A 24625-nucleotide genomic window follows, 5' to 3' on the forward strand; every position below is an offset into this window, starting at 1 on the left:
TTGTTGGTTTCACCATGTTGGCCAGGCTGGTCTTGAACTCCTGACCTCAGGTGATCCACCTGCCTTGGCCTCCCAAAGTGCTGTGATTACAAGCGTCAGCCACCATGCCCAGCCTAAAAACAATATAAGCTATATGCACTGGGAAACCAACAAAATTGACTCGTCTTATGCAATATTCACTTTATTGCAGTGGTCTGGAAATGAACTCACAGTATCTCCTAGGTGCCTGTACAACAAACATTTTACATTATTTCGCTAACATAAAATTGTATTGTAAATGCATCTCTTACTGAGGATGGATGGTCTATGGGGCTTTGATCTAATGAAGCTGTAAGGATACTAACAATTTGAATTTCTCTCTTAATTTGGTGCCCTGGAAGTAACACAGGTTCTGGGTGAGATGGATAGCACCTTGGGTAACTTTATCACTTGGCAAACAGGGACTGAAAAGGTGGGTGGGAAAAGAGATCTGGCACGGGAGTTTCACACTAGGTAGATCAATTTGAGGAATGAGAACACAGAAGCCAAGGATCTGGACAATTTATTTATTATTTATTTTTGAGACAGGGTCTCACTCTGTCACCTAGGCTGGAGTACAGTGGCACAATCACCGCTCACTGCAGCCTCGACCTCCTGGGCTCAGGTGATCCTCCCACCTCTGCCTCCTGAGTAGCTAGGACTACAGGCATGCACCACATCTGGCTCATTTTTTTATTTTTTTGAGACGGAGTTTTGCTCGTTGCCCAAGCTGGAGTGCAATGGCATGATCTCGGCTCACTGCACTTGGCTCACCTCTGCTCTCGGGTTCAAGTGATTCTCCTGCCTCAGCCTCCCGAGTAGCTGAGATTACAGGCACCCGCCACTACGCCCGGCTAGTTTTTTTGTATTTTTAGTAGATATGGGGTTTCACCATGTTGGCCAGGCTGGTCTCAAACACCTGACTTCAGGTGATCCACATACCTCAGCCTCCCAAAATGCTAGGATTACAGGCGTAAGCCACCATGCCCGGCCTACTTTTTGTGTTTTTTGTAGAGATGGGGTTTTGCCATGTTGCCCAGGCTGGTCTCAAACTCCTGGGCTCAAGCGATCCACCAGCTTTGGCTTCCCAAAGTGCTAGGATTACAGGTGTGAGCCACCACGCCTAGCCTGTTTATTCTTTTAAAACTGCCTATTTTGCCATGAAATAGGTACCCTTGCTGTGAAAGCCTGTGAACATCCCTGGATATGTGTACTGTCATTTAAAAACTGCCTTAGAGGGCATGAAATGTTGTCGGGCAAGATCTATTCAGAGCTGGGTGTGAGCTCTAGCCCTCTCCCTGACTCTTGGTTTGCTCTGGGGTATGAGGTTGAGTGTGAGGCGCCCACTGGGGCCTGGCGTCAGGGCCGACTTGCTTCTCTCAGGCTCTGCGTTCATGGGCTACCTCTTCCAAAGACTGCACAGCTCCAGGCCCGGCCTCAGAGCAGAGGTGATGTGGTATTATCAGGCTCTAATGGAAAGTGTGCTCTCTCGATAGCTACTTGCAGGGAAGCTTCTGAAATTAGTGAGGGAGCACCTGTTGCAAGGCTCAGTGAACAAATGGTTTTGGTATTTCTCTTTTTCATGGGGCATCAGAAGGGTATTTTCTCCCACACAGGATTGCATCTGAAGACTCTGTTGAAACTGTTTTCCTGAAGTGAGATGAAAGATCTCAGATAGGAAAGAGACAGTGAGAGAGACAGACACTGAGCCAGGTTCCCACGCAGTTTATTGAGGGAGCCAAAGCCAGTGAGAGGACAAAGGAGTCCTACTTCATCCTACTTCCTTAAAGCTATGTGCCTCCAGCATGAAGGGACCTTCTCAGAGGGCAGGGCCTGCCCTATGAGGGGCCACATGGAGCCCTGTGGAGACTCCTACCTCTCATACCACAGCCTGTCCTACCCCAAAGACCCAGACATGAGAGCAGACATAATCCCCACCCCAGGAGGGTGCTGAGGAAACACCCTTACCCATGCCCCTCCCCTAGAGACCTCAGGAAGAAAGGCCAGGACACCTGTCCTGTGTTCGGCCAGTCGAATCCTCAACGTGAAGACCTGGGCAACAGGCCTGGCTCACAGGTCTGTTCAGATGTGGCCTCAGGCATCTACTCTAGAATCCAACCCCTAACATTCAAACATGATTAAAAACACCCAGGACACTTCTCTTGCTGGCAGAGGCCACAACCCAGATAATGGCAGTCCTGCCAAACTCTGGCCAGAGATAGGGACCCAGGCTGACTGGGTGTGAGCATGTAAGGAGACCACTCTGCCCCATGGGGAGGATCTTCCAGGGCTCAGCTGAGGCTCAGAGCCCGGGCTTCTGTTTCTCCCCATCCAATGCCAGTGATTCCTCCAAACATTCCCCACATGGGAGAAAGGGAGGAGGAGGCAGAGAGCTTATCAAGAGGTTCACCCTGTATGGGGCTGGAGGTCAGATCTACTGGGGTGAGGAAAAGGCTGTAGAGGAGTGGGGCACTGGGGCAGGGGCGCTGGCACATTCCTCAGATTCTGGCATGTCATCCTGGAAGTACTCAGCCTGGTGGTACTGCCACAGACGCAGGTTCCCGTCCCACTGCAGGGCAGAGGGTGGCAAATAGTCAGGAGGTGCTGCCCCCACCCCAAGTCCAAGCCCCAGACATGTGCCAGCACCCCCAACCCTTGCAACCTCACCGAACTGCTGACAATCTTCTCTTCAAAGGGGTGCCAACTGACATCACGCACACAGGCCTTGTGGTTCGTCAGCTTCTTCACAATGTGGCCACTGAGAAGGTCGTACACTGTCCAGGACAGGCAAGAGTGGAGAGGGACCACCACAAGACCTCTAAACTATCCCTCACCTCCCTGTGAGTAGCATCACTGACCTCTCAGGCAACTTCCCATGTTCCCATGGGAGCAAAGCCCACACGAGCAGACTGTGTTATTTCTGCTTCTATCCCTGTTCCTTTCCCTAATTTGGGTTGAGGGTATGGTTTGTGTGGGTGTAGGTATTTCTGGTCCTTAGCTAAATTTCATAGGGGCTACAGTTAAGAAAATGCAGTGGCTTTAAAGATTTTAGTAAGATATGGAAGGCACCACAAAAGTGAACACCGAGCTGTCTGGGGGAGTGTGCACCTGCTGCACCTTGTCTGGACAGGGTGCATCTTTCTTTTGTTATGGCTCTGTGAGTGTCTCTTTGGGGACAGCACTGCCTTAGACTCCTTATATCTGCAGCTGTGCTTCTGGTTTTTTTCTTTCCTTTTTTTTTTTTTTTTTTTTTTTGAGACGGAGTCTCGCTCTTATTGCCCAGGCTGGAGTGCAGTGGCACGATCTCGGCTCACTGCAACCTCTGCCTCCCAGGTTCAAGTGATTCTCCTGCCTCAGCCTCCCAAGTAGCTTGTGATTACCGGCGCCTGCCATCACCCCTGGCTAATTTTTGTATTTTTAATAGAGACAGGGCTTCACCATGTTGGCCAGGCTGGTCTCAAACCCCTAAGCTCAGGTGATCTGCCTGCCTCGGCCTCCCAAAGTGCTGGGATTACAGGTGTGAGTCACTGTGCCCGACCTTTTTTTTTTGAAATAGTTTCTCACTCTGTCACCCAGGCTGAAGTGCGGTGGCACAATCATGGCTCACTGCAGGCTCGACCTCCTGGGCTCAGGTGATTCTCCCACCCTTGCTTCCCAAGTAGCTGGGACTACATGCCTGTGCCACTACGTCCAGCCATTTTTTGTAGAGAAGAGGTTTCTCCATGTTTCCCTGGCTGGTCTCAAACTCCTGGGCTCAAGCGATCTGTCCTCATTGGCTTCCCAAAGCACTGGGATTATAGGCATGAGCCACTGCGCCCAGCTTATTTATTCCTGTGCTTTTCTGCTTCAGCAACTGCATGTCCCTTTACTACTTGCTACCATCTTCCTGTGTCATTTTGTCTCTGTTCCCTCCTACCTTTCATCTGCAACCTCTTTCCTTGTCTGGCTGAAAAACAGAACCAACTATATTTTTGGCAATCTATTATATTTACTGTCTAGAATTCTATGTTCCTTTTCTTAATTTAAAACACTGAAAAGTAGAATGGTTTCTATTTCTCTGTTTAAGCCTCCAAGCTAAGTTAGATTTTACCTGTAGCTGTCACTGGGCTTTTTTAAGGTGGTCACTGGTCGTTATAGGTGGAACGGCAAGGCGTTCCTGCCCTTCCTGAGGCCCCCTGTTCTGACACAGTCCTTACCAACCACTTTGCCAGTGGAGCAGCCACTGTAGATGAACTGCTGGCCGGTGCTGTGAATGGGGGAGAACCGGCAGCGGATGAGGGTGTGCAGCACTCCGTGGCCCCGGTAGGTCATCAAGGAGCTGTCCCCTGGGAGCTTCAGCTTCCGCCAGGCTGGGTAGGGATGCAGAGTAAGCCCTAGGTTAGGGAATCTGCTCTGGGATTGTTTCGTACCAGCAGTCCTGAGCAAGGATCGATGCCCAGAGACAAATGCCTTTCCAACTTTCAAGTGGTGGCTCTTTCTCCACCTAATAGTGGACAGTCTCCAATATGGCCCTGCTAGTTAATCATTATACTTAAATACTTCGGTATTGGTGGATTCTGAGTGACCCCCACCCAGGCCCCAATCCTAGGAACCTCTGGCCATTCCATCTGTCATTTAGCAAATAAAGAGTTAATGCCTGGTAAAGAGGGTTGAGGGGGAGATCCTTCAGGGCGCCAAGGCTACAGACAAATCCACTGTGCATGTACCTCCATTCTCACCTTTTTTGGGCACCTGCTGCCAGCGATAGTCCCAGTTTTGCTGTGTGGCAGCCTGGCGTGAGGCTTCCATGCCTTCCCGGCTAGAAAAGCGTCGGATATCCCAGAGTTTGATGGTCTGGTCTTTAGAGTTGGAGATGAGATATCGAGCATCACCCTATGAATTCAAAGGTGGATAGTGAAGCATCAGAGCTTGCAAATGTCGGCGCCTGTCAGTTTAGTTCCTGTTCTCTAGTTGAGCAGAAGAACTCTGGCCTCTGGTTTTGCTTGCCTCTCTTTATCCCGGCGAACTCATTTTCAGTATTCTGCCTCAGATCCTACCACCTGGCTAGGTTTTTCTTTCCTTGCCCAGGGTACTGGCTGGCTTTTCTATTCTAGCCTGAATCAGACTGTCTTTCATTTTTCCTTTTTAAATTTTTTTTTAGAGACAGAGTCTTGCTCTAGCGTCACCCAGGCTGGAGTGCAGTGGCGCAATCTCGGCTCACTGCAAGCTCCGCCTCCCGGGTTCACGCCATTCTCCTGCCTCAGTCTCTCAGGTAGATGGGACTATAGGTGCCCGCCACCATGCCCAGCTAATGTTTTTGTATTTTCAGTAGAGATGGGGTTTCATCGTGTTAGCCAGGATGGTCTCGATCTCCTGACCTCGTGATCCGCCCACCTCAGCCTCCCAAAGTGCTGGGATTACAGGCGAGAGCCACAGTGCTCAGCCTTAACTTTTTTTTTTTTTTTTTTTAAATAAATAGAGACGAGGTCTCGCTAGGTTTCACAGGCTGGTCCGGAACTCCTGAGCTCAAGTGATCCTTCCACCTTGGTCTCCCAAAGTGCTAGGATTACAGGTGTGAGCCACCATACCTGGCCGGTCTTCAATTTTTCTTGTATGGAAAGCCCTGCCTTGCTCCTTGAGGACTGGTGAGTACAGATGGAATTCATGTTCCCTGGCTTGAGCCCCTTCCCTAAACTCCAATTCTTACAAACCTTGGTCAATAAGGAGCTTGTTAAATTCTCACACTAGTCCACTTTCATGCCCTCCTGGGCAACCAGAACCTTAGTGGCCTGGCTGTGCAGTCCTGCCTTCTGGCCCACCTTGCTGTCAATGAAGGTGATGCCATCCTGGTGTCCAGCCAGTGCACCCACAGGCTTGGGGTCATCCTCCCGCATGGTGCGTCGATCCCACACTTTGCAGATGGCATCGTCTCCCCCAGAGAACAGGATTTGGGAGCTTATATCAGCAAAGGCCACTGCATTCACATCATCCTCATGGGACTCAATCTAGGTGAAAAGGAGGCCAGTATATAAGACCTCTTTCTACGTCTTACAATAAGTCAAAGACCAGGAAGCAGAGGCTCTCTTTCAGGAGCCATACCTGAAGGGTGCGCCGGTTCTGTTCTCGGTCAAAGACATACAGGCAGCCATCATTGGCCCTGAAAGGGAAGGGATAAAGGAGGGTCCTGGAGCCATGATCGAGAGGACCAATATGGTATATGCTCTAGAGAGTTCCACTGAAAAATCCTGCTCTGGGTCAAGTCCTTTGCTCTTTTTATACAGGAAGTAGGGGAAAAGTTAGCTATGTTTCAAGGAGGCTTGACACCTCCCATCTTGTGCTGGGAAAATGGAGAGCAAGGGGTGAAGCAACTTGTAAATCCTGACCTTGGAGAAGGTCTGGTTGTTCTCTGCAGCTGCCAGTGCCATCTGTGTAACAGCAGAGCTCATCTCTGGCAGAACCCCCATCTTGTTATTGAGGGAAACATACCCCATAAGCACTCACCCTCCTAGTACTTCTCGTCCATCTGAGGAGACGGCAATGGAGAAGACAGCAAAGCGACGCTCATCTGGCCTGAAAGCAAAGAAGGAGCTGGGTTAAGTGGACTTCCCTTCAGCTTTTGTTAATTTACATAGAATCTGACAACAGTTGTAAGGCACATCCCCAGGGGAAAAAAGAAGTCTGGCTAACATGTACTACAATGTAGATCCTCAGTGAGAACCCAGAAATCATCCCGCAAGCATTTATTTTACCCAGTCCTCTGGCTGACAAGATGGTGCTTCCCTCCCAGGAATGCACACAGACCCATCAGTATACTTTTTCCCCTAAGCAGAACTTCCAACTCAAGAGGTTTGCTCCTGAAGAGCTTCCCTTGAGAAGTTTCTGATGAGTCTGACCAGAAAGGGAAGCCAGTACCTGAGATCCAGGGCAGTGTGTGTATCTCCCTCACCATAGATACTGCAGATATGAACTAAGAGAAGCAAAAAAAAACAAGAATCTTTCAGGGATGGGGGAAGGAGAGTGGAAGTGAAGCTAGGGAAGAGATCAAACAGAGGACAAGGGTACTGGAGCACTTTGGGAGTGATTTTCCCAGGATAAAGTGAGGGATCCCGGCTCAGAGGGGACAGGTGCATGGAAACCTCAGGTCCCAGGCTGGAGAGTCAGTGGAAGCCTGGTGCATACTCACTGTAATCGGACCAGCTGGAGTAGAGGAAGTGGTTCCCATCAGGGGTGAAGGCCACATCCAAGACGCTCCAGCCTACATCACGGGCCTTGATGCTCTTGAATTTATGGAAACGACCATACCGGCAGTCATACAGTCGGATTGTCTGGTCTGTATAAGTAGAGATCAGGCAGAATTATGGAACACTTTCCTTGTAACTTTCCTAGATTGGATGTCTCCCACTCAGTGTACCTGTGGAGTCTTCCCTTTATCATGGGAAACATGCTCTGGCTAAGCATCCTTAAGCCAGGTCTGAACTCCCCGTCTGTGGCTTTCTAGCCTCAGTCAGGGGGAATGTTCCATGTTCCAGGAAAAGACAGTTTTTCAGGGTCTGGTACCTTGGCAAGCAGACATGAATATTTGACCATCTTTGCTGTAGATGCCACAGAAAGCCTTCTGAGAGTAGCTATCAGTGAAGCCAAGATCATTGGGCAAGAAGCTAGGGAAGGAGAGAGAAAGTGAGGGTAAGGGATGCTCAGGATAAGGAGTGTCCCAATTACCAGAATCCTAACAAAGCTGGAATATCAGAACAGTCATTCTTCCCTTTTGGCCGTGAGTGCAATCCCGTCTTTCAATCATTCCACCATCCTCTAAATTTCTACAATTTTCTACACTTTTCCACTTTGCTTACTCTCAAAGTTTCAACCCCATTTAACCTAACCTTTAACATCTCTGAGGGTCCTTTAACACCTACCCCTTCAAAGTTTAGGAGATAAGACCTATCTGGCCCTTAAAGTCTCTTCACCGAGCCCCATACTCACTGAGATATCACTCGAGACTGTTCTCCAAGGGAGAAGCTTCCCCGGTGGCAGAGGCCCCGTTCTCTCTAAATGGAAGGGATTGGGGAATATTGCTAGCAGAAATAGAGGGCCACTTCAGCCATATCAAACCCCCTCCTCCAACGACATTGCTCTTCTTATAGAAATGGACACAACACATCGTAGTCTGTCCCACAGAACTCCAATGGAGGCTGGTTAACTCTCCAGCCCCAGCCCTTGAGGCTTCTTCCTTAGAAAGTTGACTTCCTTTTTCTCTGGGGCTGGCAGAGATTCTGGCTGCTTTGGCAGGCCTGCTGCCAGGCTGGGAGGTAGAGAGGCCTACCTGGTGCAACATTCGAGGAAAGCTGTGCTCCTGGGCGGCCCGCCTAAGCCCCAGCTGCCCTGTGGCCAGTTCCACTTGTGTCTTGATCTCATTGCATTCCAGCTCCCGGGTGTCAGGGGTAGCATCCACTGTGAGTACCAAGTAGAAGTTTCATCCTAGGTCTTCCAGCCTCAGAGGACAGTTAGCAGAACTGTACCCAAGCCCACCCCTGTGGCTGAATATACTGGGGCTGTAAGGACTCCTTATTCCTTAAATTATCATACCTTCTTTCAATGTAACCTATCATTAAAAATATCACTAAAAGGTTTTCCAGTAAATGTCTTCCAACATTAGGGACTTTTCCTCTTACCAGGTGGGTTGTATCGATCCCCAAGACGACCATCCCAAGCTCTGTCATTCTCTTCCTCTGAGTCCAAGAGGGCCTGAATGAATTGTAAATTTGCTGCACCTCCTCCCTGCACCAACCTCACTTGGCCTCTGTGGAGAGACCCCCATTATAAAGGAGGGGACTTCTTCCCCCAAACCAACCAAATTCAGAGTAAATGGCTATCTAGCTCTTAGACCACTTGATACTCATTTTGAGGTTAGAGGTTGATTAGACCTTGGCTGTTATTTTTTGGTCTACAAAACACAGTAGGAAAGTGAGTCTTACTCTTACAGCAAGAGTAAGACCAACATGCTGTGGACGTGACCTACTAAGTTGACCTCCCAGAGAGCTAAACATTCTAACTGCATTTCCTTAGAGCAAGAGCAAGACTAACACGCTGTGGACATGACCTACTAAGTTGACCTCTCAACGAGCTAAACATTCTCACAGCATTTCCTTCTGAGCCTCTGCCTGAGAAGTCCACCACAGAAGACAATATTCTAAGCTGGGTGCGGTGGTGTGTGTAACTGTAGTCTTAGCTACCTGGGAGGCAAGGATTGCTTGAGCCCAGGAGTTGCAGGCTGTGGTGTGCACTGTGATCACACCTGTGAAGAGACTGTTCTCCAGACTGGGGAACACAGTGAGCCCTGTCTATGTCTACTAAAAACAACACAAAACACAAACAAAAAAGAATACAATATTCTGATGGGACCCCCAAGCTCATCTTCTCCTCAAAGAGCCATAAGCAAAGAAAGCAAGCCAGCTGCACTCTTTTCCAGTCAATTCCAGGTGGTCTCTCCCTTCAAGGCATTCTTTCCTCAAGAACAAGTTAGAGTCAGGGCAAATTAAACTTGTTTTTCAAGTAAATCGAAGTGACCTCATCAAAGTGGCCTCATATCACGTGTCAACTGACTTACCAAAAAGTTCAACACTCCGTTTCCATCTCTTCACCCCTTACATCACTTCTTTCCCACCAGGAACCTCCCCCCACCCTTTTTTTTTTCAAACTTACTTGGAAAATAGATTATATTCGTGTAGTCACAGAGAGAGGCTCCCTGAATAGCCTCTCAAACACATGAGCAGGTCCTCTTGGTGACCCTCCCTAGGTAAGAACCACTCTTACTGGGTAGGAAGCTGAGTGCCATGGGTACCCAGCAGGGAAAGGCTGTTCCGCTCAAACAGAACAGCTGTCCTGAGCGAATCCTATTTCCTAACCTCTGTAATTTTCCTGCCTGGAGATGGGATCGAGGCATTGTGGTAGCACCTGGTAGGGTCACACCAGAGGGTAAGTTACCTGCGGAGGAGATAGGCCAGTACCTGGGCCAGATCCACATCTTCATCCTCTTCTTCCTCTTCCTCACTCCGACGCAGGCCAGCCCCTCTTCGGGACAAGCCCTCGGAGGGGTCTCCGGACCCGGATCCTGCACTGCTGCTGTTCCGTGATCCCATCTTCTGGTCACAGCATCCTTAGGTACTGTGCGAGGGCTCCGCCTGTCACCTCCTTGGGTTTGGTGAAAGCAAAGCGTGCTCTAGAAATACCAGGGTCTCCTGAGACGGGGTAGTAGCTATTTCTAGGAGGGTGACCCTTCCTCGGGGCTGAGATCCCTTTTCTTTAGCCTATGCCAACTACCAAGGCGTCGGGAACACAAACGTTCCCCAATCCTGTGAAGCAAAGAAAGCAAGAGTGAACCGTAGTGCGCTACCCTAGCTCACCAACTGAAGAAAGATTTGTTTTCTACACCAAACTCACCTATCGCAGTCCCTGGACAAGGGAGCGGGAGGGGTGTTGGGTGGTGTAGGATTCCCAGGTAACCTCTCTGACAGACCAATCGAAATCCCTCGCGGAAGAAAGCACTTCAGTAGCTTATCTCATCTAACCAATTAGAAGCCTTACGACTCAAAGACCCTCGGCACCCCCCGTTACCGACCAATCAGAGCGCCTCCTTACGAAAGCCGGCAGCAATAACAGCCAATGAAAATAGAATTTGGCCTAACACCCCTCCTTCCTTGCCTCACGCCCACGTGGTGCGCCTGAGGTGTGTACGCCAAGAGGGGGAGGAAGCCGAGAAGCACCTCCCACTGAAGCCGGCGGTTACCGCCCCACGAGAGACCACCCACCAGCCAAGAGCGGTCGCAGGACCCGCAGCGGCGCGAGGCCTTGTTACACCGACTGCAGCCACTGCGTTGGCCAACCGCTGCTTCGTCACGCGCCTGGCTTGTCACGCATCTCGCGGCTTCCCGGCCAGCGGGCTGCAAACGTCACACGACGGCCCCGCCCCCTTGGCCCGCCAACTGGACAGCGGAGCGCGATGATTGATAGGTAGGCGGGAGAATGCGTGAGGGGCCTGAGGGGAGGAGAAAGTGCTCACCCGAAGAGGGCTGTTAGCTCTTGTTGGGGAGGAGTAAGTGAGAACTGACAACTTCCTGGATCAGAGACAGCCGAACTAGACGTAATGGCTGAGAGGCGGGGCTTAAGAAAGAAACGATTGGTGGTTCGCTACAGAGAGGTATTTAGCAAGGGATACAATTTACTGTCGGTCCCTAAAGATCATTTGGCATCGCACTTTTCAGACGGTGCCGGGGGGCCTCCTCTTTAAGCCCACTGCTTCCCCAGTCGAGCTGTAGCCGTTCTCCTGTCGCTGGCTGCAGCTCCAGTAGGTCCTGCCCTAAGGAGTGCCCGGCGTCCCAGTAGGCTTCCACACCGTCCTTCCGGGCTTAGCTTTTCGAAGCCTTGCTCTTGAGACGGCCCCCTTTTAGACCTCCCTTTATCCGCTCGGCAATTTTTTAAGACAATCCCTGGCCTTCTTCCGCGGTCTTTGCAGACGTTCCCTAATACACGCATCTTTCTCTCAAAGCTTTTCCGGTTCCGCTGTCCATTTAGACGCTCCCTTGTCCCTCCGGGATTTGCAGACCTTCCCTAGACCCTCTGTCCTCACAGTGCCTTTCCCTCCCCGGCCGCGGGTCCAGGGTGCGTGCGCGCCGCCTCTTGCTCCCTCCTGCCCCCTCCTGCCCTCTCTTGTGGGTTTATGAGTAACAAGCATGAGTCCAAGGCCGGGACTTGCCATATCTCTGAACCTCGGCCTGGCTGGGTGGGGAAGTGTGTGGGGTTCAATGACCTTGCTGTCTCCGGCTTAGAGGTCCAGGGTCCGAGCCGAACTTCAGTCCCCGCAGCCTGCACTCCCTTGGGAAAGCTGCGAGCTTTCCTCCGCCCGCTCCTGAGGGCAGCGATGGGAGCGAGGGCTCGTGGCCCTCTTGGGCCCTCCTGGGGCCTCTCCCAGTGAGGGCGAGGGTTTGGCCAGCTTTCGGGCGACGTCTCCTAGTCTCCAGACCCGGAGGCCTGAGCTTGTCACCAGGGCTAGCTTTGATGGGTTCTGCGCTTAGAAGGGTCCTGAATGCTTGGTTTAATGTTCTACTGTTAACGGTCTTGAAATTATCAATAATTTCAAAGCAAGTGCCTGGCATTTTCAACTTGCACTGGACTCCACTGATTATGTAGGCGGTCTGTAGGCGGTATGCTGGGCGCCCATCCTCTACTGCCAGATTACTTACTATCTGTGCTTTAACGTTTATTGAGACTTTAAGATTCCGTGGTTTCTGGGTTATCCAGCCTGGAAAATCGGGATATTTATTTATTTATTTATTTATTTATTTATTTTTGAGACAGAGTCTCGCTCTGTCGCCCAGGCTGGAGTGCAGTGGCCGGGTCTCAGCTCACTGCAAGCTCCGCCTCCCGGGTTTACGCCATTCTCCTGCCTCAGCCTTCCGAGTAGCTGGGACTACAGGCGCCGGCCACCTCGCCTGGCTGGTTTTTTGTATTTTTTTAGTAGAGACGGGGTTTCACCTTGTTAGCCAGGATGGTCTCGATCTCCTGACCTCGTGATCCGCCCGTCTCGGCCTCCCAAAGTGCTGGAATTATAGGCTTGAGGGGATCGTTATCTATTGATTGATTCTTACCTGCATTCTCTCAGAATGTGACGGAATCATTTTTTAAAACATTGGCCGGGCGGGGTGGCTCACGCCTGTAATCCCAGCACTTTGGGAGGCTGAGGCGGGTGGATCAACTGAGGTCAGGAGTTCGAGACCAGCCTGGCCAACACGGTGAAACCCTGTCACTATTTTTAAAAAAGCCAGATGTGGTGGTGTGCGCCCGTAATCCCAGCTACTCGAGAGACTGAGGCAGGAGAATCGCTTGAACCCGGGAGGCGGAGGTTGCAGTGAGCCGAGATCACACCACTGCACTCCAGCCTGGGCTACAAAAGCGAAACTCAAACAACAAACAACAACAGCAACAAGAAAAAACCAACTAAACAAACAAAAAAACACCTATGTCTCTTCCGCCAGTTGATCTGTTGAAGAATCCTCTAACAGCGTTTCGTGCTTAAGAACCCACAAGTGAGCTGGGTGCGGTGGCTCACGACTATAATTCCAGCACCATGGGAGGCCGAGGAGGAGGATCATTTGTGGCCGGGAGTTCAAGGCCAGCCTGGGCAACATAGTGAGACCCAGTCTACAAAAGGAAAAAAAATAGCCGGCCATCGTGGCGCGTGCCGGTGGTCCCAACTTACTTGGGAAGGCTGAAGGAGGGAATCTTGAGCCCATGAGGTGGAGGCTGCAGTGAGCCATGATTGCTCCACTGTACTCCAGCCTGGGCACAGAGCTAAAGCCTGTCTCTAAAAAAAGAAAACCAACAAATGGCTCACTATTGTTCATTGTTTCAAATACAAACTTCCAAACCTGGTTGTCTATATTTAGTAACCTCATTTTTTGATCATTCTGCCAAGCAAATATGCCAATAAATACCTTGTTTATTTTTACCTCTGCACCTTCCCAGGAAAATTTCTTATCAGAGGGAAGCTGTCTCTACCCAACTCCCTTCCTCAGTCTTGCACTTTGACTCAGTAATACCGCTTCCAGAAATCTAGCCCCGACCTGCATAAAAATTTATGTTCTACATAGCAATTATTGATAAAAGTAGAACACTGGAAGCAAAGATCTAGATATCTTGCAATATGGAATTGGTTAAATGAATTATAGTCTATGTGGTACAGACACAGAAATACCAGGTAGCTATTAAAATGGTGTTGTAGTCTTCATTTTTTTTTTTTTTAAGGTACTTATTCCTGGTACAGGTTTGTTGTAGCCTTCCATTTTTATACCATGCGAAATTGTGCAAACTACATTGTCAAGTTAAAAAAAAAAAGATAATCATTTCTTCTGGTGACATGTAATAGATGCAAAAACAATGTGGTTTCAGTTTTTCATTAAAAAGTATAATAGACGTGGTAGCTCACGCCTGTAACCCCAGTACTTTGGGAGGCTGAGGCAGGCAGATCACTTGACCCCAGGAGTTTGAGACCAGCCTGGGCAACATGATGAAACCCTGTCTCTACAAAAAATACCAAAAAAAAAAAAAAAAAAAATTGAGCTGGGCCTGTAGTCTTGGCTACCCAGGATGCTGAGGTGGAAGGATCAACTGAGTCTGGTCAAGGCTGCAGTGAGCCATGATGGTGCCACTGCACTTCATCCAGCCTGGGCGAGAATGAGACCCTGTCTCAAAGGAAAAAAAAAAAAAAAAGGGATAATAATACCTAGCTCATTACATCATTAAACAAAGTGGAGAAGGCTTGCATGAACCGGTGACAAAGGTGTAGCTTCTACATACGGTTATGATTAATACAGCTATAGCACCTGAGGTCCAGAAAAACAAACAAAAAACTTCTGTTAAATTTATCCCCTTAACAATTCATTTTTTGATTCTCTTTTCTCTTCTTCTTACAAATTAGTTCAAACCTGAATAAAATATTTTAATTCAAGCTTTTGTAATATGGAATTTGTACATTACTGAATAAAACATTTAAAAGTCATGGTAAATGTTAAAATAGCTGAGGTTTTATGACCAAAATGAATCCTCTTTCACATCAAATGGGAAAGAATGTAAGATTCATCACTGGATTCATTGATTAATTTTTTTGTGTATAAAAGATTTTTTTTTTTTTTTGACATGGAGTCTTGCTCTGTCGCCCAGGCTGGAGTGCAGTGGCTCATTCTTGGCTCACTGCAAGCTCTGCCTCCCGGGTTCACGCCATTCTCCTGCCTCAGCCTCCCGAGTAGCTGGGACTACAGGCATCCGCCACCACACCTGGCTAATTTTTGTATTTTTAGTAGAGACGGGGTTTCACCTTGTAGCCAGGATGGTCACGATCTCCTGACCTCATGATCTGCCCGCCTTGGCCTCCCACAGTGCTGGGATTATAGGCGTGAGCCACCACACCCGGCCACGTGCAAAAGATTTTTAAGCCTATGCAACTTGATTATTTCACTATGACCTGTAATGTTTTTCAAAATGTGTAAGAGTGTTTATATCTTAGGGTATACAATGTGTCTATTGAAATAAATAAAATGGCATATCTTTAAAAATAATTATGGTGAAGTTGTTTTGATATACTCAACTTTGCCTGCCTTCTCTTGATTTTGAAATTTGGTACGTTGCTTGGTTACAGTTTGTGAAGCACTTTTCATTTGAGTAACCTCTACTCTCTCCAGTTGCACTTAAAGTCACTTAAAGCCACAGAGAGGTTTTTCTACCTTCGGCACCCATTTTAGGACAATTTCTGGTAATTGCTAAGTAAATGTCAGCTAGTTGACTTCCTGCATGACCTGTTTTGGCCTGTTTCCTGCTCGTTAGCATCTCCACTAGAGGGCAGGCTGAGCTGGTGAGGAGAGAAAGAAAGGAGCGTTTTCATTCTCTAGCTAATCCTGTCCTCTTCTCCTCTACTGCAGCCCCCAGCCTGGTGACCACACAGAGCTCCTGGGACAGTTCCATTTTTGGAAGTGACTGATGCTCATACAGGTGTTTAAACATTGCCTTGTAGCATTCGCTGTGTCAATGGAAATGGAGAGTGTGCTAATTTACCTAGGGACTTAAAATGTGTTGACTAGAAAGTCACTAAGTAATTATGGGATGTTCTAATACTCTCATGTCTTGTGTCTGTAAGAATCAGACTTTTCTGTGTGTAGGGTAGGAGCTACAGATGTAATATAAGTAAATACCCTTTAGTGGCCCGGGGTAGTGGCTCACGTCTGTAATCCCAGCACTTTGGGAGGCTGAGGCAGGTGGATTGCTTGAAACCAGGGGTTCAAGACCAGCCTGGCCAATATAGTGAGACCCCATCTCTAAAAAAAAAATAAATAAATAAAAATTAGCCAGGTGCGGTGGCTTGCTGCTGTAGATACTCAGGAGGCTGAGGCAAGAGGATCATTTGAGCCCAGGAATTCGAAGCTGCAGTGAGCTGTGACCACACTACTGCATTACAGCCTGGGCAACAAAGCAAGACCGTGTCTCAGGAAAACACCAGAAACCCCTTTAGCCCTGATTTTGAATAGAACATATCAGTATGAATTCATGAGGTTTTATCTTCTGTCGCTACCCACCAAAAAGATCTAGAAACAATGACCAATCCAATATCAATCAATACTCCTAGCATCCAGATTGTGGTCTTAAAATGCCATTTCCCCCTGAAAGAAGCCAGACCTTCTTAGAGAAATGGCTGATTTCCAGGTTTGGGGAAGGAAATGAACACAATGAGCGTGGAGCAACTTACACCATATAGCCAGGAAGCAAGGAGTGTGTATCATGTCAAAAGGACTCAGCTGTTTTTGGCCTAGCTTCCATAGCCAAATGTGGGACAATTTGAACATTTAATAAGGTCAATTTAATAAACACTAAGTATGTTTAAATCCGTGAGTTCATAATGTTTGTGTGTAACTAACTGGTTACCTTTTCGAAGGATGATAGGAAATCAAATCATTATTTTGAAGATGGCAAATAAAGATAAAGAATTAAGCAGTTATCTTGCTGTTCCTGTATAAATGATACCACAGGGTGATGAAATATAAATGTCTATTTTATAAAATTATTGCCACTGTTACGACAACTCAAATATGGCTGTTTTGCAATCCCTAGTGAGTTAATGCATTTAGACACTGAACATCTGGGTCTGGATTGTTAATGGATTAATTGAAGGAAAAGAAAGGAATGGAGGGGGAATCTGGAATCCGTAGACTGATAGAGACTTGAAAGACATGCAAAATTTTTTTTTGAATGGGAGCAAAGCTAAACTATAGTGTCTAAGGATCTACATTTAGGTGATCAAACTATAAAAAAATGCAAAGACGTATTTATTACTCACCATAGTATCCCCTGTGGCAGGAAGGGGTGGCTATGATAGAGATGGGCAACAGGGTCGGGGCGGGGCAGGGTAGGTGTCTGGCAAAGTTCTGTTTCTTTCCCTGGGTGATGTTCCAAAGGTGTTCACTTAATGATAGTTTATTCAGCCATACCTTTGTTTTAGATGGTTTTCTTTATCTGTGTTTTATTTTAAAATAAAAAGATTATAATGTGTTAACTATATTTTATCAGTTATCTGGAGCTGAAGGGCATGCAGCCCAATTTTATTCTAATTAATAAAAATCATTTTTAAGACTAACACTTTCTTGTCCCTGTGCATTTAGATGCCAGAAAGGTGCCTGGAACTCCAGTTCCCTGCCTCTTAGCTGAAGGGATTTATTTTTAAATCTTTTTTCTTTCTCTCCTAGATTTTATTTACATTGCTCATGTTCCTTTTAAACTGTAGAGTCAGCAATATGTAATATACGCTTACAGGCCTACTCTAATCATTATAAAGTGGAAAGGTGATGATAGCTAACATGTATTAAATGGCTATTCAGTGCCAGGAATAGTTCTGAATGCTTTATTCCACGGACTCTTTTCCCAACAAGATTGTAAGGTGTACTCATTTCCATTTTACAGATGAAGCAACTGAGAGGCACCTCTGGCTTGAGTCTACTATGTGTTTAATACCTGTGCTATGCTGCTGCTGATGATATTCAGTTATATGCTATTTATGAAGCTAAGAATTTGGCTGTCTTTTATTATTTTTAAATTTTATTTTATTTTATTTTTTTTGAGACAGAGTCTCACTCTGTTGCCCAGGCTGGAGTGCAGTGGTGTGATCTCAGCTCACTGCAACCTCCGCCTCCTGGGTTCAAGTGATTCTCCCTCCTCAGCCTCCTGAGTAGCTGGAATTACAGGTATGTGCCACCATGCCTGGCTAATTTTTGTATTTTTAGTAGAGATGGGGTTTCACCATGTTGGTCTGGCTGGTCTCAAACTCCTGACCTTAGGTGATCTGCCCACCTCGGCCTCCCAAAGTGTGAACCACCGCGCCTGGCCAGCTGTGTTTTAAAGTACAGTATACTCCATTGTTAACTTTGTTCTAACCTCTGTTCCACTCTGACCTTTAGATTTTTACACATTCTGGCTGGTTACTGGCATTTCCTATGAGAACACTTGGTATTTCCTCTTCTAGGTTTTTCCTTTGAGGGAGTTCCCAATAATTCCATTTTATTTGTTGAAGTTTGTTCCCTTTTTCTGGGTAAAGACTCCCATACTACCCACCTTAGTTTATAATTCCCTCAGCCTGATCCAGATTGCACAGAAGTTATCCTAAACTGATGCCCCTGACTCATGTGAGATCATTGTACCCTTTTCCTGATTACTCTCCAAAGTTGATTTCAGATGAATTTAGGCTAAGACCTTGATACTGAAAACTGTAGTCCCCAGACTGACAGCGTCAGCATTACCCAGGAGCTTGTAGGGAAAACAAAATCTTCAGGCTACTACACACTTGCTGAGTGACAATCTACATTTTAACAAGATCTCCAGGTGATTAAAAGGCACTTTTAAGTTTGAGAAACACGGAATAGGTGACTTTTTATTTTTTATTTTACTATTATTTTTTGAGGCGGAGTCTCACTCTGTCCCCCAGGCTGGAGTGCAATGGCATGATCTCGGCTCACTGCAACCTCTGCCTCCTCAGTTCAAGTGATTCTCCTGAATAGCTGGGATTACAGGCACTTGCCATCATGCCCGGCTAATTTTTGTATTTTTGTACAGAAGGGGTTTCACCGTGTTGGCCAGGCTGGTCTTGAACTCCTGACCTCAGGTGATCCTCCCTCCTCAGCCTCCCAAAGTGCTGGGATTACAGGCATGAGCCACTGCGCCCAGCAGAATAGGTGACTTCTAAGGTCCTTACAGTTCTGGATGTCTATACTACTATGAAAGACATGTCTGTGCAGTTTTATCACTTTAACTCTTACCTCTATTGTTTACTAATGGTGAAGCTTTGGACAAATTACTTGACCTCTCTGTGCCTTTGTTACTTCATCTGTAAAATGGTAATTCCCCCAAAGGGTTGTTATGTATGTGCTTAGAACAGTGCCTTGTTGGGAATAGGCCCCCAAAATCTGGCCGTAAACTGGCCCCAAAACTGGCCATAAGCAAAATCTCTGCAGCACTGTGACATGTTTGTGATGACCATGTCGCCCACACTGGAAGGTTGTGGGTTTACCAGAATGAGGGCAAGGAAACCTCGCCCGCCCAGGGTGGAAAACTGCTTAAAGGGGTTCTTAAGCTATAAACAATAGCATGAGCGATCTGTGCCTTAAGGACATGCTCCTGCTGCAGATAACTAGCCAGAGCCCATCCCTTTATTTTGGCCCATCCCTTTGTTTCCCATAAGGAATACTTTTAGTTAATCTATAATCTATAAAAACAATGCTTATCATTGACTTGCTGTCAATAAATACGTGGGTAAATCTCTGTTCGAGGCTCTCAGCTCTGAAGGCTTTGAGACCCCTGATTTCCCACTCCACACTTCTATATTTCTGTGTGTGTGCCTTTAATTCCTCTGGTGCCACTGGGTTAGGGTCTCCCTGACCGAGCTGGTCTTGGCAAGTGGTGCCTGTATGTGGGGGCTCAAATTCAGGTCAAAGGGTCGCCAGAGCGACAGTTGGAGAATGCGGAACTAAGGTGGAGGACACTTGAGTACTCTTAAAGCAATCCCTGTGGTGAGTAAGAAGGGGAGCTCGGAAGCAGCACGGTAACAGTGGGACAAGTGTGGGCTCTGGTTCATTCCACCTTGGAACCTTTTCACACTGATGATGAGGAGGAATGAGAGTATAATGAAGTAACAGAAGGAGTAACAGAGCAGGTTTGTTTGCCAGCTAAAGCTAAAGCGGCAAAGTAGGGAGAGGTTCATCCCTACCCTTCTGCACCCATCATTATTATTTTGAAGAAAAAGAGTGGCCTGACCCTCCAGATCTTTCTTTTCCGGAGGATCACTGGGCGAAAAGTAGTTGCCTCAGTGACTGTTCGAGCAGGGCCTTGAGCGACTGCTCTCAGTTCTATTCAGGCAGGAGTTCAGCAAGTTAGATGAGAGGGTGGTTTGGAGGCTTGGCAGTTGCCTGTTAGAATACACCCCCCAGATCAACAGGGAAATATTATAGCTACATTTGACTCTTTTCCTTTTAAATTACTCAAAGAATTTAACCAAGCTGTTAATCAGTATGGACCAGCTTCTCCTTTTGTAATGGGACTGTTAAAGAATGTTGCTGTTTCCAGTCAGATGCTTCCTACTGACTGGGACGCTCTTACTCGAGCTTGTCTAACTCCTGCTCAGTTCTTACAATTTAAAACTTGGTGGGCAGATGAAGCTTCCATTCAGGCTGCTCGCAACGCCCAGGCCCAACCTCAAATTAATATAACTGCAGACCAACTTTTGGGGGTCGGCGGCTGGGCTGGTTTAGATGCACAAGTGATCATGCAGGATGATGCCATAGAACAGCTTAGAGGAGTGTGCATTAGAGCTTGGGAAAAAATCACTTCAGGTGGAGAACAATACCCTTTCTTTAGTGCTGTAAAGCAGGGACCAAAAGCACTGTACGCGGATTTTATAGCTTGGTTACAGGAGTCTCTTAAACAGGTGATTGCAGACTCAGCTGCTCAGGATATAGTGTTACGGTTATTAGCTTTTGACAATGCTAAGCCTGATTGCCAGGCTGCTCTGCGACCTATTAGAGGGAAAGCACATTTAGTTGATTATATCAAGACCTGTGATGGTATCGGAGGTAATCTGCATAAAGCTACTTTGTTGGCACAGGCAATGGCAGGACCAAGAGTGGATAAAGGAAATACTCCGTTTCCTGGAGCTTGTTTTAACTGTGGAAAGCATGGTCATACTAAAAAAGAATGTAGAAAAAATCAGCAAGTCAGGCCACCAGATAGGGGAAAAAAGAAAACTGCTGAACCTGAAATATGTCCAAAATGTAAAAAAGGAAAACATTGGACTAAACAGTGTCACTCTAAGTTTGATAAAGATGGGAACCCGATTTCGGGAAACGCTATGAGGGGCCCATCCTGGGCGCCATTCCAAACCGGGGCATTTCTGGCTCAGGCCATTCCCTCACCCCTGTACAATGTCTGTCCCCTGTCCCAGCCGGTAGTGCTGCAGTAGATTTATGCTGCACAAAAGCTGTGAGCCTTCTGCCTGGGGAACCCCCACAAAAGGTCCCAGCAGGAATCTGTGGACCCTTGCCAGCGGGGACAATAGGATTACTTCTAGGAAGGTCTAGTTTAAGTTTAAAAAGGGTACAAATATAAACAGGAGTCATTGATTCAGATTACAATGGGGAAATTCAAATTATTATATCTACTTCTGTTCCCTGGAAAGCAGAGTCAGGAGAGCATATAGCACAGCTCCTGATTGTGCCATATGCGGGAATGGGGGAAAAGTGAAATTAAATCAACAGGAGGATTTGGAAGCACAAAAAAACAAGGCAAAACAGCTTACTGGGTAAATCAAATTACTGATCAACATCCTACCTGTGAAATAACTATTCAGTGAAAGAAATTTAAAGGTTTGGTAGATACAGGAGCGGACATTTCAGTCATTTCTCTGCAGTACTGGCCGCCCACTTGGCCAATTCAACCTGCTCAATTTAACATAGTTGGAGTTGGTAAAGCCCCTGAAGTATATCAAAGTAGTTATGTTTTGCACTGTGAAGGGCCCAATGGACAACCTGGGACTATTCAACCAGTTATAACTTCTGTACCTATAAATTTATGGGGAAGAGATTTATTGCAACAATGGGGAGCACAACTTCCAATTCCAGAACAATTATATAGCCCTCAAAGTCAACATATGATGCATGAAATGGGGTATGTCCCTGGTATGGGACTAGAAAAAATTTGCAAGGTTTAAAAAAACCGCTTCAAGCGAAAGGACAACAGTTCCCACCAAGGTTTAGAATATCATTTTTGATGGCAGCCATTGTTAAGCCTCCAGAACCTATACCTTTAAAGTGGTTAACGGATAATGTCCCAGGCTATACTAGCCAAACTCTAGCTACATTTTTCTCTGTATGGAATATTAAACACATTACTGGTATCCCATATAATTCTCAAGGACAAGCCACAGTGGAAAGAATGAATCTCTCCCTAAAACGGCAGTTGCAAAAGCAGAGGGAGGAAAACAGGGAATATGGAACACTGCAGATGCAACTGAATTTAGCATTATTAACTTTAAATTTTTTGAGCCTGCCCAAAGGCCAGATGGTATCAGCAGCTGAACAGCATCTACAGAAACCAACTGCAAAGACAGAAGCCGAACAACTGGTTTGGTGGAGAGATCTGATAACAAAAAGTTGGGAAATAGGTAAAATAATAAACTTAGGGTAGAGGTTATGTTTATGTTTTTCCAGGCCAAAATCAACAGCCAATTTGGATACTATCAAGACACCTGAAAGCTTATCATGAGCAAGATGCTGAGAAAGAGATTCCAGGAGGATCCCAAGGACCCCCCGGTTGCAGCCATGTTGAGACTGATGCTGAGAGAGGAGGACCCCAACTGTCACGAGTAACACCCGTTGAACACAGCCACCCACCTGGAGACAGATCAAGAAGCAGTCACAGATGGCGGAAGAAAACCTGAGCCAAGTGGGACAACCAGTCACAATGAGCAATTTAATGGTAGCTATGATAGCGGTGATCACCATTGCCATGAGTATTTCTTCACCAAGGGCTAACACAGAGAACAATTATACTTATTGGGCATATTTATCAATCTTGTCTGGCAATAATGTCTGGATATAATCACTCTGTGACACAGTTACACATGCTTTCTGATCTCAGTATTTACCATAATAAATCTCCTATAATTGAGGCATACCACCCTCAAAAACCTATTTGTAAACAGGATTGCCTCAGTTAGAAAAAATGGACGTACTTGTTTAGGAAGATTGCATTGCAGAACAGGCAGAAGTGCTGCTCTATGATTCCCATGGAGTCATTATTAATTGGTCCTCTAAGGGGATCTTTAGCTTGAATTGCACCTCTCAGTCTGCATGCCATGGTCACACTATGTTCAGCTGGTCTGAACAAAGTGGTCAGATGGCAGAAATGATAAGAAGTACAGCAAGAGTTCCTATTATCTGGAACCGTGGCAGTATAGTGACATCTCAACCTCAAATGATGTGGCCTGTTGTAGGAGCTAAACAAGGATTTGTGGAAACTATTATTAAAAGAACAAACATTTAAGGCATCCCAGGCACACCTGACCTTAATGCCAGGAACCGGACAGGAGCTGCAGACAGATTAGCAGCTAGTAACCCGTTAAAATGGATAAAAACACTTGGAAGCTCTGTGATGTCAGTGATGATTGTGCTTTTAATCTGTGTCATTTGTCTTTGTATAGTCTGCAGATGCGGATCCTGACTCCTGCAACTCCTGCGAGAAGTAGCTCAGCGTGACAAAGCTGCCTTTGTTTTTATCACTTTGCAAATCAAATAAGGGGGACATGTTGGGAATAGGCCCCCAAAATCTGGCCATAAACCAGACCCAAAACTGGTCATAAACAAAATCTCTGCAGCACTGCAACATGTTCGTGATGGCCATGACACCCACGCTGGAAGGTTGTGGGTTTACCGGAATGAGGGCAAGGAACACTTGGCCCACCCAGGGTGGAAAACTGCTTAAAGGGGTTCTTAAACCACAAACAATAGCATGAGCGATCTGTGCCTTAAGGACATGCTCCTGCTGCAGATAACTAGCCAGAGCCCATCCCTTTATTTTGGCCCATCGGTTTGTTTTCCATAAGGAATACTTTTAGTTAATCTATAATCTATAAAAACAATGCTTATCACTGACTTGCCGTCAATAAATATGTGGGTAAATCTCTGTTCGAGGCTCTCGGCTCTCGGCTCTCAAGGCTGTGAGACCACTGATTTCCTATTCCACACCTCTATATTTCTCTGTGTGTGTCTTTAATTCCTCTAGCACCACTGGGTTAGGGTCTCCCCGACCGAGCTCGCCTCGGCAGTGCCTGGCACATAGAAGGTGCTGCAGAAGTGTTGTTAGCTGTCCTAATATTGAATATGCTTCCATGAATACAGTGTAACTCCCAGTGCCAGGTCAGGTGGGGGAAGAACAAATTTGAGAACTGATAATGAAGCCACTTCACTGGAGAATGGGGTTGTAGAGGCTTCTGCAATCTAAGTGGGAGATCAGGAATTTTAGGCCTGGGGGCTGTACTGAGCAGCTTGCTCAGGCCCTCACCATTTTTTTTTTTTTTTTTTTTTTTTGAGATGGACTCTCTCTCTGTTGCCCAGGCTGGAGTGTGCAGTGGCACGATTTTGGCTCACTGCAAGCTCTGCCTCCTGGGTTCACACCATTCTCCTGCCTCAGCCTCACAAGTAGCTAGGACTACAGGCACCCGCCACCATGCCTGGCTAATTTTTTTTTTTTTTTTGATATTTTTAGTAGCTACAGGGTTTCACCGTGTTAGCCAAGATGGTCTCAATCCCCTGACCTTGTGATCCGCCTGCCTCAGCCTCCCAAAGTGCTGGGATTACAGGCGTGAGCCACCGCGCCCAGCCTCACCTTTTTTTTTTTTTAAGAACTCGGGACATAGAGTGGATAGTGCCTTCTCCCAGCAATTCCTATGTCTGTGACCCAGTGCTAGAGCTGCCTGTAAAACAGATCTTTGATTGTGCTGGGCTGTGCTTCTTCCAGGGGCTGGAAGAAGATTGTGAGATTGGTGTTAGAG

General features: G+C 46.9%; 2 protein-coding genes across 8 annotated transcripts in view; one reads left to right on the top strand and one right to left on the bottom strand.

Moving 5' to 3' along the window:
- Positions 1-1728: 1728 nt before the first annotated feature.
- Positions 1729-11649, bottom strand: DCAF11 (DDB1 and CUL4 associated factor 11). Of its 7 annotated transcripts, none has more exons than XM_011930793.1 (15): positions 10435-11649; positions 9979-10346; positions 8667-8794; positions 8318-8445; positions 7978-8042; positions 7555-7655; positions 7181-7327; positions 6910-6964; positions 6499-6567; positions 6097-6154; positions 5817-6002; positions 4737-4890; positions 4215-4367; positions 2686-2792; positions 1729-2587 (listed from the first exon to the last, which is right to left on the bottom strand). In XM_011930793.1, exons 2-15 carry the CDS (start codon positions 10131-10133, stop codon positions 2453-2455), a joined length of 1641 nt encoding a protein of 546 aa, XP_011786183.1. In that variant the 5' UTR covers positions 10134-10346; positions 10435-11649; the 3' UTR covers positions 1729-2452. The 7 variants fall into 7 exon arrangements, with proteins under 7 accessions (XP_011786183.1, XP_011786184.1, XP_011786186.1 ...); XM_011930794.1 differs by having other exon boundaries at positions 9979-10185; positions 10803-11099; XM_011930796.1 differs by having other exon boundaries at positions 8667-8739; positions 10002-10185; positions 10336-10443.
- NRL (neural retina leucine zipper) overlaps positions 10721-24625 on the top strand; it is a 38143-nt gene continuing 24238 nt past the window's right edge. The window contains exon 1 of the mRNA XM_011930958.1: positions 10721-11004. The gene's annotated coding sequence lies outside the window, so the exon portion shown is untranslated. The remainder of the gene's footprint in view (positions 11005-24625) is intronic.

Source organism: Colobus angolensis, unplaced genomic scaffold (assembly GCF_000951035.1).
Source record: "Colobus angolensis palliatus isolate OR3802 unplaced genomic scaffold, Cang.pa_1.0 Scaffold88, whole genome shotgun sequence".
NCBI lineage: Eukaryota > Metazoa > Chordata > Mammalia > Primates > Cercopithecidae > Colobus > Colobus angolensis.

Coding starts and splice junctions, on each gene's coding strand:
- DCAF11 (XM_011930793.1), bottom strand. CDS start 10,133: ATGGGATCACGGAACAGCAGCAGTGCAGGATCCGGGTCCGGAGACCCC. Junction 8,446..8,666: donor GGATCGATACAACCCACCTG/GTAAGAGGAAAA, acceptor TGGTACTCACAG/TGGATGCTACCCCTGACACC. Junction 2,588..2,685: donor AGAAGATTGTCAGCAGTTCG/GTGAGGTTGCAA, acceptor TCTGCCCTGCAG/TGGGACGGGAACCTGCGTCT.